The following is a 13,363-nucleotide window of genomic DNA, read 5'->3' on the forward strand; positions in this document are numbered from 1 at the left end:
CTGAACTAGAAATTCAGCGGTCAAATCACAATGAAATATCACAATCCTGTAAAATGTATTGCGATTGTAACAAGCATGTTAAATGTATTCATTTGTTTTTGTCTCTAAGCAGCTGATCTACACACATACACCATGGAGCTCAGTCACTTTCCATATCAAAGTAGCATCTTGCTGGCGACCTCTTTCCTGGAATTTGGACAAAGCTTGACACTCTTTTCAAACAGATGCTATTTCCATTCATTTGAGATGACACCATAGGTCAGAGTCATGGTGGACCTGTGCATTATCAGGTTTGTTTATTTAGCTCACATAGGAGTCACTGGAGAGTAAGACAGCTTGTATGGCATCATATATATATAAAACGTAAAAGTAAAGGACCCCTGGATGGTTGAGTCCAGTCAAAGGTTGCAACATTCATTTCGCTTTCAGGCCGAGGGAGCCGGCGTTTGTCCACAGATAGCTTTCTGGATCATGTGGCCAGCATGAATAAACTGTTTCTGGCGCAATGGAACACCGTGACAGAAAGCAGAATGCATGGAAACGCTGTTTACCTTCCTGCCGCAGTGGTACCTATTTATCTACTGCTAGGTTGGCAGGAGCTGGGACAGAGAAACGGGAGCTCACTTCGTCGTGAGGATTTGAACCGCCGACCTTCCGATCGTGGTTTAGACCACAGCGCCACCCTGTTTTAAAAGAGCTGCACTGGTTATCAGCTTGTTTCCAGGCCCAATTCAGGGTACTCATGGTATTTAAAGCCCTAAATGACCCAGGCCCCAAATATTTGAAAGACTGCCTCCTTCCCTACAGACTCTCTTGGGTGTTGAGATTGGAAGAGAGGCCTCTCTTGGTAGTTCCTCTGTCCCCAAAGGTTCGGCACAAGGGCAGTCTGGGAGAGGGCTTTATTGTGGTGGCCCCCTAGGTTATGGAACTCCCTTCCCATATATCTGGCACCTTCTTTATGCAGCTAATACTAAAGCAGCTTCTGATACGTAATGAGTATGTTTTTAGGACCCAGCTTATCTTTAGGGCTGTTAAGTTGTTTAAAATAGTTTTTAATATTGTATTTTAATGCTGTAACCTGCCCTGGGAACTTAGGGTGAAGGGCAGGTAATTAATAAACAAACCATTGCTCAAGCACCACGAGAACAGAATCAGCCCTAAGCAAGACTGTTGGAAGGCAGCCAAGTAGACAACATCTGCTTCCAGGTGAGTGCAGGGTAGCAAATCTACAACTGACAATAATTTTACAAAACAAACTCTCCAGCTTGGCTTGAGCTCATGCCACGTAGCTTGTCCCTGATCCTCCAGAGTGCCTTTTATGTACATAATGTATTGCTGACAGCATCTCCCTCCAGGGCAGTACACAACATACCAGCCCTCTTCTGGGTGACTAGGAATTCTCACTGCTCTGCAGCAGCCCGAAAAGACACAAAATGCGGGGATGGGATACCAAAAAATTGACAGGGTGGTGGCGAAGAAGAGAAGGTGTTTCAAAGGCCGATCCTGACACACGCAGAGCCTCTCTGAGCTCAAGAAGAGTCATGTGTGGGGAAATCTTGGCTCAAATGTGCATCTTCTATAAATGTCAACATTATTTTTAGCGTTGGCAGCGCACATGACAAACGAGTGTGTCACGTCATTCTTCAACCTTTTTGCTTTAAAAGACAACAGAAAGCTTTCAAAGAAAAAGAGGAGGTTGCTACTTAATGCTCCTAGAAATTGTTCAGTAACGCAGCATAAGCAGTACAGTGGTACCTCAGGTTACATACGCTTCAGGTTACATACGCTGCAGGTTACAGACTCCGCTACCCCAGAAATAGTACCTTGGGTTAAGAACTTTGCTTCAGGATGAGAACAGAAATCGTGCTCCGGCAGCGCGGCAGCAGCAGGAGGCCCCATTAGCTAAAGTGGTGCTTCAGGTTAGGAACAGTTTCAGGTTAAGAATGGACCCCCAGAACAAATTAAGTACTTAACCCGAGGTATCACTGTAATACAAAATAGGCTGCCATGCTAGCAACACTTTATTATTTTGATTTTTGTATTCCTCACTCAATGCAAACACAGGGTGAAGTCCAAAACAGTAGTTCTGTTAGTGCAGCAGAACTTCCCTTGCCCTCTGTCCCAGAAATCTCCCCAAATCGGTTCAGATTTATGGAGTGAGCAGGGATTGGTGAGGGAGGGAAAGTTCAGTAGTACAGCCAAAGCTCATTGCCTTAGCTGAACTGCTCCATTGTACAGTGCTACCTCGGGTTAAGAACTTAATTCGTTCTGGAGGTCCGTTCTTAACCTGAAACTGTTCTTAACCTGAGGTACCACTTTACCTAATGGAGCCTCCTGCTGCCCCCGCGCTATTTCTGTTCTCATCCTGAAGCAAAGTTCTTAACCCAAGGTACTATTTCTGGGTTAGTGGAGTCTGTAACCTGAAGCGTATGTAACCCGAGGTACCACTGTATACTGTTCATAGTTTCTAGATACAAACAAAATAGAAATACGGGGGTTTGGGGTTGGAGAACCTCCTTCACCACCTCTCCAAGAAAAGTCAAAACTTCCTCCGGGTATAAAAGGGAAAGGTAAAACACTGAGGAATCCAATCACAGATCTGTCATGTCAGGTCAGTTAAGTTGGACTAGATGACCCTTGGGGTCCCTTTCCAATTCTACAATTCTATGACTGCTAGTCTTTACCCTGGAAACTGTAGTTCACCCCTCACAGACAATTCTCAGCATTTTCAAACTAGTTTCAATAAATAATAATAATAATAATTTTATTATTTATACCCCACCCATCTGGCTGGGTTTCCCCAGCCACTCTGGGCGGGTTCCAACAAAATATTTAAAAATACATGAAAATTTCAAGTGTTAGTTGGAGGGAATCAGGTGCTTCAGACCTATGGGATGTACAATGCCTAAAATTAACTGCATCATGACCTGCACTTTTTCTCTCTGCTAAGTACATCTGAATACAAGCCCTCCTCAAGACTGTAGCCGTAACTTGAATTTTGAAATACTGACCCAGAACAAAGTCCTGGGAAAAGTTAGGTTAACATTTCAGGGCGTATCCCAGCAGGATTATTTTCTGGCGCAATTCTCTTTCAGCAAAGGACAACTGAGAAAATTCCAGTTGCGTTGCACTTGTAATCATTCCTTTGGCGACCAGGGGTTAATTGTGAAGGGTTATCTTGACAACCCACTCGGCTAGAGAACAAACAGCATGGCCTGGAACTCCAGTGCAATTGTTTCTTGCTTAAGCACCTCTCTTGTTACAGCCTTGCAAGCAGGTGATTTGCTAGAATCTGTGTAAATAAAAGCAGAGCTTTATCCTTACATGTGCAGCAAGCATTTTCCATTTCTAAACATTCTCCAGGTTTGGGAATGGTCCACCTTTGATAGGAAACAACTATGTACCACACAATCTGAAGTTCTGATTTCAGAGGAATATATTTCTAAGGAGGTATGGTTAGGATTGTAGTCTAATCCCTCAGTATTCAACACTATTTCAGCATATTTGAGATTGAGCTATACTGTACTTGAATGAGAATAAGGCTTCATTGATCTCAGGGGGCACTTGTTCCCAAGCAAGGCTGTTAATCTTCAGTGTACTTACCAGGAAATAAAAGTCTGTTGATTTCAGTCTACTTTTGCTTCTGTAACTTGCAGTTTTGTGTCTATTGATCAAGTTTGGCTCCGAACAGGACTTCTGAGTGTCATAGTGCCCAGATGCAGTGGCATAGCGTGGGTTGTCAGCACCCGTGGCAAGGCAAGTAATTTGCGCCCCCCCCGCTGCACTGTCCCTCCCCCAGATAGTCCCTCGCTCTCTCTCCGCACCGCATGCCTGGCACCCTCCCCTCCACAGTGGGCGGCGACCCGGCGGCTTGGATCGGATTCGCACAGCCAGCACTGCAGTGAGAGAGAGAGAGTGAGCCAGGTAGGGGCAGAGAGCTGCGAGTGCGAGCGCCCCCCCCCGATGTTGCGCCCGGTGCGGCCGGCCCCCCCTGCACCCCCCACGCTACGCCACTGCCCAGATGGAATCCATACAGAATATACCTGCCTAGAAATAAGTTGCACTGAAATAAATGGGGCCTATAAATGGTTTGTAAACTATGCCCACAGCGTTCCCCTGTGGGGATAGTAACTCAAATAAAAAAGAAAAAAAGGAAAGGAAATGAGATTCATCTAGCATGACTTGCTTTTGATAAAGCCATACTGAGTTTTAATAATTATAGCATCCTTTTCTCAATGCTCACAGACTGACTGTTTAATTATCTGTTCTATGACCATTTCTGGTATCAATATCAAGTTCACCAGTCACTAGTTACCTGAGTCTTCCTTTTCCCCCTAGCTCCAAGTCTGCAGGGACCTTGCCTGGTCTCCAAGAAATCGCCAAGATTATAGACGGAGGCTCTGGGATTTAGAGAAAGTAGGCTGGAATTAAAGGAAACAGAAATCTCCTTGGTGCAAATTAAGACTGGAGCAGCAAATCCCTTTCTAGTAAAGCAAAAGCACTGTACTTCAAACCACGTTTCGGAGACAAATACTTTGGAAAGCTTAAAACAAAATTGATTAGTGCAGCTGTTAACTCATTCCTAATGTTTCTGCCATACTCTGGGTGTTTTAAAAAAGCAGGGTGGACCCTAAAAGGTAAAAGTGAAATGTGTTAGGAGACTTCGCTGAAAGCTGTAATCTAGATTCCTAAAATGACGTATTGTGCTCAGCAAAGTCAGCTGCTGACAAATGCATTGCTACCAGAATGTGACAAGTTAAAAATAAAACCATTTCAGGACTCGAGGTTATATTCAGATTGTTTATTGTCAAGAGTATGACAAGCACTCTGTCATATTGTGTTCAACATGCACCCAATTCCACATTAACTGCTCAAAATAGCACTTGCAAAAATTACAGTAGTCTAGTCATAATTTATGATTTGTTACATAAATTTTGTTAACGAGCACTAAAACTGAATTACAGTGTAGTCTAGGTAGTCTGTTATTGCTTGTTGACACTGCAGCTTTGGATCTACTGGAGAGAATCCACTGATATGCCTGAGTTATCAAACTGCATTTTGTTCTACTAAACTCGGAAATCATAAAATGCTGGAGAACACTTAAAAAGAAATTTAGTCTCTCTACTGGACACATTGGCATTCACAGCATGTGGACACACTGACTTCATGATATTTCAGAATAAAGGTTCATTGTACAATGGATTTTTATTTATTTTTTTACGATACTGTTGATATATTCTGCTAGCCGCCTTGGCCATTCCTATAAGTAGTGAATAAATAAATATAGTTCGGGATGCCGAGGGGCCACAAATGGTGAACTGCATGCACACATGAAACTGTAGTCAGTTTCATAACAAGCCAACTTCAAACTATGAGTTATGCAGTTGGCTAATTAAATTAGACACAATGTTTTAAACCAGCAATCCTGGTTGGTAGGTAAGACTAAGACAATATGTTTTAGAAGTGAAACCAAACTCGGCAGAAGTCCTCCTCTTGGCTGTGGAGGAGCGAAGGGGGGGCATGGGCGCTCGCTGAGACTTGCCCATGGTTTAGTGGTGCTATATGCAAACTGGACCAATATCATGTCACAAAAAAGAATGTTCTGCTTATGTTGTAACCCCAGCATTTTTTTAAAAAAACATTCAGTTCGGCAATCATGAAATCACTTTGGAGCATGTAGTGAACAGACTTGTATTCAACCAGTTCCCTGGAAAGTGGTTTCATGCTTGCTCTACAAAAATAAGGGGAGCAATTTCCATCAATGTGTAAGTTGTGATATAAATTCAAAAATATTGCATTAGGAATTATCTATTTCATGAACTGATTTTCTACACAAAGTCATTGGGTTCTTCTTGAGAGTTGTGCATGTTTTAACAAGTCTCAAAATATATAATTTTGCAGTGTGCATTCCAATCTCTTTAAAATAGTTGTGCAAATGATTTTAACAAAAAAAAGGGGGGAAGCTAAACTTATAAAAATTAGGTATTTGTGAGGAAAAATCTAAAACATTTTAAACATTTGTGAAAAGCACAGTGGAGAGAAATATGGTCTGTACGAATGAAAAAAAAGAAGCATTTTTTTGTTGACAGCTGGCAACGCAACAGTAAAATGGCACATTTTCCAACATGTTTACTCCACTCCTCCAAGATTTCCAGCAAAATGTTTTTTTTACTATTGAGGGAAGAGTGGGAGAAATGAGATTAAGACCACTGCAGCATTGTGAAGTCATTCTTGAGACTGACCAAACATTTACTCGTGCCCAATGTTCTATTACAGGAAACTAAGTATACAATTCCCAAAGTGTGTTCTCGCTGAGAGAAAGTTACCAGCACAGACGTTTAACACAAAATGGGAATCACCATGGGTATGTCAACATTTTGCATGTGAATAGCATAAACCACTACTGAAATCCTGTGCATCTCTTAGCCAGTGTTCCCTAAGGATTTTTTTGATGGTTCCTTATCACACACACTATTTGCCACAAACAGGGTCTTTCCCCCTAGATAATGAATTAAAAGCTTCCTGGATAAAATTCTGTAAGTCTTGTTCCTGTGCAACCTTGCTTGGGTTGGATGAGGAAATCCCTGAACAGATTGCATGCATATGCAACAATACTAGCATAATTAAACTCCAATGATGCCTCTGCCATAGCTTGCATCCTGTAAACAAAGTTTGCTGTATAATTAAGTATCAAGGTATACTGATATGACAATATCCATGGCGTGTGTGTCATGTCTAATGCCACTTATCACATGAAGAGTTCATCTGATTCCTTGTCATGTTTTCAGTTTTTGAGCAGGTTAGGAAGGGAGTGGAAAACCTATCATCTGTATCACATAAAAAGCTACAGCTTTCTGTGTAACAAAACAACCGAATGACCTCTTTACCATGATGCCAGCCATAATGAGTAATGAACTTGTTGGACGTGAAGGGTTAATGTTCAATAGCATTAACACTCCCTGAGAGATTATGTCCTATTTCTTTTAACTCACTGCACTGCTGTAAGATGCAGGAGGGGCCTTGAACCTTAACAAGGTAAAATACAGCAATGATAAAACATTGCGCCCTTTAAAGATACAGGCAGGTTAATTCTATGTCCCAAGGTTAGCTGTTTATTTCCTACTCGGGTGTTATATATTGTATCTCCAGGAAGATGCAACATACAATTTTATTCTGACAATTCACAAGGCGATCAACATTGGAACTAATAAAACAAAACAGTGGACGGGGTAGCCAAGACATTCAGATTCCAGCCTCAGACTGCAAAGCATGTAACCAGTGCTCTTATACGATTAGTGCTATGCAGGTCAGATTTCTGAAGTAGGAGGCACATTTTCTCTTAGAAAACCAAACTGAGACTAGAAATCCATTGGGATCTTTGAAATACTTCAGACTTAGAATCTGTATAACAAACCTGGAAAAAAAGCCAGCATTTAAAAGACATATTACTTTGGTAAATGTATGCCTTTTCTCTCCAAAAACCAGATTAAGCAAAACTTCAGCACCTGGCTCCCTTGTCTTCCTATGAGCTTTTAGTAGCACAACCTCCACTAAAACCAATAGGCTAGAGATGAAAAAATTATTCTATTTTATCATTCCTGTTTATTTTGCATACAAATCTCTGCTTTGTGCTGTTTTCCTAGAAAGCAGTTGGCACCAACTTCCTGTATCCTGATTATTAAATTGTGCTATTATTGCATTGCAGATGCCTGAAGTGTCAAATAAAAATGATCCAGGATAAGCATTTAAACTGTGTTTAAAATACTGGCTGCAAGCTTTTAAGCACAGGGAAGTTTGCCTTGGTCAGGCTCAATGTGATGTTGCCCTATTGAGCTGATGTTTAATTGCTGGCATGGCTAAGCAAATGCTAACCTTCCATTTGTTCTGGGATTTCTTCTTCCCTGTCACTTTAAAATATCTAAGCCTGATAAAGCTTGAAAGCTTGCACCAAGAGCTGCAAAAACAGTGGTAGGTCAGATTAAGGTATTGTTGTATCACGTGCCTTGAAGGGCCACCCTGTTCCGGACATTCAAATAGTGCATTTGTGGAATCAGGCACACGCTGTGCTGTGTCTTTGTGACAAAGACTAAGATTTCCATTTTATGCCTTTTCACAGAAGTCTGCCCCATGTCCACAGCTTAAACACCTATTAAGGGTCACAGCCTTTTCGCCAAGTCACATACCCAACAAGAGAGGGCAAGTTTGATGAGATATCTAAAAACAATACATGAACAACCGGAAGAAAAAGCGCCAAAACAATTTTATTTATGCAAATGAAACATTTTCCAAGTAACCCTGAGAAAACACAAGGGTTACAAGCAGAAGGTAACACTCTGGGCAAGAAAAGGGTGGCTACCCAGGTGTTTCCAGCATTTTACTAGTCTGAATATTAAAAAATGTCCTCAAATGTGTATAAAGATTAAAACTATGTCAATATGCCTGGTAACTTATCTGAAATATATCTGTTGACGTTTTCCCCTCATTTCCACTGATTTATATAGTGCCTAAACGGTTGGCTGCTCTGAGGATCAATATGCTTAAGTCTTTTTCTTTAAAAATCAGTATGTGCATTTTAATAATGTTTCGTTCCTCCACATCCAATAAATTGCTTAATCTTAATGACTTTTCATAAGAAAAGGAAGGGCCTTTAAAATAACACCAGTTTGCTCAGTAAGCTTCTTCATATTCCATTATGCAAACAAAACCTTTAAAAAGGCCTCACTATTGTAAAATATACCATTACCTACACAGACCTTTGAATATACCACTTGATTTTGGTTTCCAAGAGTGGCACTACAATAAACATGACGCATGACTACAGCCTATTTGCCTAATTTGCTGTAACCCTATCACACCAGAAATGCCAAATGAACCTAGAAGGAATCAGGAACCCTCATAATGGACAGGATTGTTTGTCCTAACAACAGCTTAAGATGTTGGTTCATTATGAAAATCCACTGAAGTCATACAAGACTCTTCCACTTCCAGTTCTTCACCCAGCAAAGGTTCTTCACAGTTTTGCAGCCATGAAATTGATATGGGGCTTCACCAGAGGAAAGAGTGGCAGACTGTGTTTGAACTCTGTCATATTCTGAATCACGTCTGGCTGCAAAGAAACATTTTAGAAAAAGAAACTTTGAGAATCAAGCACATAGCCTATATGTAGTCACTGAAGCAAAATTCATTTTTTAAATCATCAGCCAAAGGGTGACCAAGTCCTTAAATCTGTTAAAAAGCCAATAGCAAAAAAAATTATAACTAAGATCCAAACCTTGTTAACATAAGAACTTCCTTCAGATGCAAAATTTACGAGATAATATTGCCTTAAAAATGGCTTCTTACAAAACCATATATCCAATATGTTATGATGACAATCTTAAGACAGGAACATCTCTCTGTGCTTGACAGGTAGGTGTGGTTTGCTTCAAATGGCCAAATACAGAAGCCTAATTGGGCCTAATTAGCTCCATGTACCAGAAGTGCCACACCCCAAATCTATACTATTCACGACACTCACAATTTTTCTAAAGGCTTGTTCACACAGTGGTTAAGCTGTCCCAAGCATAGCAGCCAGATAGGTCTCATGAGTAATGCATTTCCTGGTGGTGATACGCACCACCAGCCCCATTTGAACACAGGGATAGTTACTTCTAAACATGATAAGGCTGAGCGAGAAATAACAGTGCTGGAGCGTATATTGGGCACTCTCTTTTTCCCCATAAATGATTAAAAAACATCTTACCTGTGGCAGTGGTGGAGCTGGTGCCAGGTTTACATCATTCTGAGATGGAAATTCTCCCACAACAGGGCCTGTTTAAAGCAACAACAACAACAGTTCATAAACCTCTAGGTAAACATCTACTTTTATACACAGATATTAAACAGACCACTAAAAGCAAAGGGTTGAACTGCTTTTCGTGCTGCTTGAAAATCTGCACACTTGCAAACTTTTCTCACATTTGTTATTCTCCAGGACTCCTGAGAGTGAATACTCCCACCAATCCACTAGAGGTCATAACCATCCTTTGCAAAAGATTCTGTTTGTTCTCCCAAGTGTTTTTCTGTGCAAACTTGAGTGAAGATTATTTGGAAACAAAGAAAGGCACTCAGTACTTACAGGAATCCATTTCCCGTGCTAGTACATGCACGGATACTTTGTGCCTTCTTTGAGCATCAACCGACAACATCTCCTACAGAAAGACAGGAAAGAGAGATGAGAATCGGTTATTCCAACAAAAGCACAGGAACATCTGCACTGCAGACCAAAGTGTGCAAGAAAGTCTGCCAGCCTGGAGCAGATGTGCCTGACCCAAGCAGGACACTTTATCCAAGTAGGGTGGAATGTCCAAAAGGGAAGAGAAATATGTAGCCTATGCACACTGTGATATGCAGCCAACTGCTGCTTCTTATGCTGTCATATACAATCTCAAGTCACTCTTTTGCAAACATGAAAACACCTGTTCAGTGTTAAACAAAACTGACCTACTGGGCCCCTCCCTGATCCTGAGCAGGGCTGGCTTGTCAATATTTCAGTTATGCCAGTGAGTCCACCCCATTACCTCACCCTGGCTATTACATAGTGCTTGCGGCCTGCCCAAGAAAACCTCAAATTCTGCCAAAATCTCTTCCACATACTGTGGAAGGTAAATAAAATTAATGATGAAATAGGTGCACTTAACTAGAGATGAGAGCCATTTTTGAATAATCTAGAAACACCAGCAATGCTTAAGAGCAATATTAAAATGTATGGCAAGACTAAGAAATTCAAAGTCGATATAGCTGTCAGTTGCTCAAATCTTTTCAAAGCTTCATTAACAGAATTAGCTGGGGAGTAAATCAAATGCCTTCCACAACAGTAATCAAATAATTTAACTACAATGCACTTATATCAATAATTAACATTTTCTTAATCGGCCATAATGACAAGTCTACTGAAAACCATGATGCAATGCGCAGTCAAGTTCTATTAGCACTGACTTGAACACAATGAGCATTCATAATTAAAAGTAACTAAAGTGGTTCTAGAAAAAGCATCTCCATTCCAAAGTCGGGGGGGGGGGGCAGTTAATGGCAAACTCCTTACACAATTATTTTTTAAAGAGAGGCTTCAATTCCAAAATATTTTTTAATTTACTTTTTTAGGTGGCAGAAAGAAGTTTGCCTCACTTCAAAGTGTGTGCATTTGGCTTCCCCCGGTACTTCATGCTCTGCAACCATTGGGGCATGGAAGGAAATACCCTTTTGTATGGTTTCTAGCCTGGGGGTGGGGGGAGGGTTCATTAGTTGGGCTTCTAGTGCTGAAGAGTCATGTGCTTCCTTGTCCACCTCCACCTTGTTGTTGTACTACTCCCAAAACCAATACTGGCATATATGTAACATGTATTCTGCTTAGGCTATTCAAACCAAAGATCCAAAAAGCATGCATGAATTTGTCTGAGTCACTTCAAAACTGTAATGACCATGCTCTTTTTAATAAGCACCAGTTATTAAAGGGGGGAAATTAGTTCGTCTGAACTTGAACCAACAGCCCTGGAATATGTTTAATGTATTCATTTTTACCTGCTTTGCAAGCTGCACACATTGAACCCTTGCTTGTTACTGCCACCTGGTCGTATTGCTTTCTTCCACTGGCAGTTTGGAGGGGGGAAATGTTTTGCATGTGCGCTACTGCTTTAGCAGACAGCGCTGTGCCTTTTGGCATTGTTTATCTTTCTGTCTTTCTTGCAAGTTGTGGGCATTGTGACCTGATGGTTGCACACCTCTTAGCATGCACAGAGTGCCTCTCTCTGTGTCCATGTGGCATGTGAGTGCTGTTGCAGTCTTGCCCCTGATTTGGGAAGGTTATTCCAGGGACATTGGGAGCATGACTGCTGTTAATATCGTAAGAGCGGCCCTATTGGATCAGACCAAAGGCCTAGCTTGTGCAGCATTCTGCTCTCACAATGGCCAAGCCAATGGCTATGGGAAGCCCACAAGGAGGACAAGCAAACAATAACACTATTATCTTTTGTATTGTTCCTGTTGTTTTTTTCTCCTTGTATCTTCCAAGCTGGGCTTGAGTTAGACCAGAGGTTTTCAACCTTTTTGGGTCCATGGCTCCCTTGACCAACAATATTCTTTCTGTGGCACCCCGTGGGCCTCTGGAGCCCAATTATGTCACCCCCTGCCTGCAAAGCTAGCAGCCCCTCACCTCTTTTCAAACACCCTCCCTTGTAGAGTGTTCCCTCAGCCTCTTCTCTTCTCCCCTCTCCTTGGGAATCCTCTGGGTAGCTGCCACCCCTGGTCTCTGAGCTGCCCCCCCAAAGAGAGGTGCCTCCTCCCACTGCCCCACAGGGGCCTGGGAAGCACCCCCTGGCCAGCCCCAGAGACACCATTCGCCTGGGGAGCTCATAGCCAGGGCTGCTGCGACAAACAGTTGTGCAAGCCTTTGGGAGGCAGAGATGCAAGAGGGTATCAGAGGAGGGAGGGAAGGAAAGGAGGAGAGACAGAAGCCAGTGTTGTCCATGGCACCCGTGACCATCATTCAAGCCACCCCAGGGTGCCACGGCCCACTGGTTGAGAACCACCGAGTTGGAATATAGGACTCCTCTTGTATTGCAATAAGAAGCTGCTCAGTAAGGCAATATTATTAATTTTGCAAAATCACCAATTACTGTTATACACACAGAGATGATTGCAAGGTTCAAACAACCCTATAACTTCCTTAAATACAGCATACAAACAGTTCAGGGGCTATACGTAACAATGACAATAGTAGCTGCAGAGATGTCGCCAAGGACAACGTGTGCTTTGTAGAATCTGGCTAAAGAACAACAACAAAAATAGTTGTTCTTCCCCACCCCCCTCTACTTTAAAAAGCTTTTAGAATATAGTGTCACAATTTTAACCCACACAGATATATATAATTGTTCTTGTAAAGAGCTTTGGCTTCTCCAGGCAAAAAAGAGAAAAAAACCTATCATTTACATGTTTGAATTATGCTGACAGTATGCACAGAATTAAGTTAGCAAGAATAATTGGGGAGCAACATTTTTACCCTGATAAAAAGAATGTGGAATAAAATAAAAAACAGAAGAATGTACTCACAGGCTCTATTTTCATGTTCATAGCACACAGCAACATTTTAACATCTGGTATATGTATACTCCATTTAGATAAAAGTTGTGATGCTCATCAAGTTCTCAAACTGTTATTAATATATTCCCTTAAATTTTACACAATTTTACAATCAGAAGCTAAACTAATCAGAAATATTATGATCAGCTTACCTTATAAAAGTGCATAATATCATCCTTAGTAAGAGTTTTGAGATATGCCACTTCAATGTTATCTGGACGACAAAGTTTCTAATTAATACAATTAT

The 13,363-nt window shown here is 41.4% G+C and overlaps 1 protein-coding gene across 10 annotated transcripts in view; it reads right to left on the bottom strand.

Moving 5' to 3' along the window:
• Positions 1-4,786: 4,786 nt before the first annotated feature.
• The window catches only part of IDE (insulin degrading enzyme), a 55,812-nt gene continuing 47,235 nt past the window's right edge, over positions 4,787-13,363 (bottom strand). For all 10 annotated transcript variants that reach the window (XM_083443567.1, XM_083443575.1, XM_083443568.1 and 7 more), the window contains 4 exons: positions 13,269-13,330; positions 10,118-10,190; positions 9,743-9,810; positions 4,787-9,106 (listed from right to left, as the gene is read on the bottom strand). In XM_083443567.1, the coding sequence (XP_083299693.1) occupies positions 9,011-9,106; positions 9,743-9,810; positions 10,118-10,190; positions 13,269-13,330 (299 nt within the window). In that variant the 3' untranslated portion in view covers positions 4,787-9,010. The remainder of the gene's footprint in view (positions 9,107-9,742; positions 9,811-10,117; positions 10,191-13,268; positions 13,331-13,363) is intronic.

This window comes from Podarcis tiliguerta (genome assembly GCF_965153285.1).
Source record: "Podarcis tiliguerta genome assembly, chromosome: 5".
NCBI classification, from domain to species: Eukaryota; Metazoa; Chordata; class Lepidosauria; order Squamata; family Lacertidae; genus Podarcis; species Podarcis tiliguerta.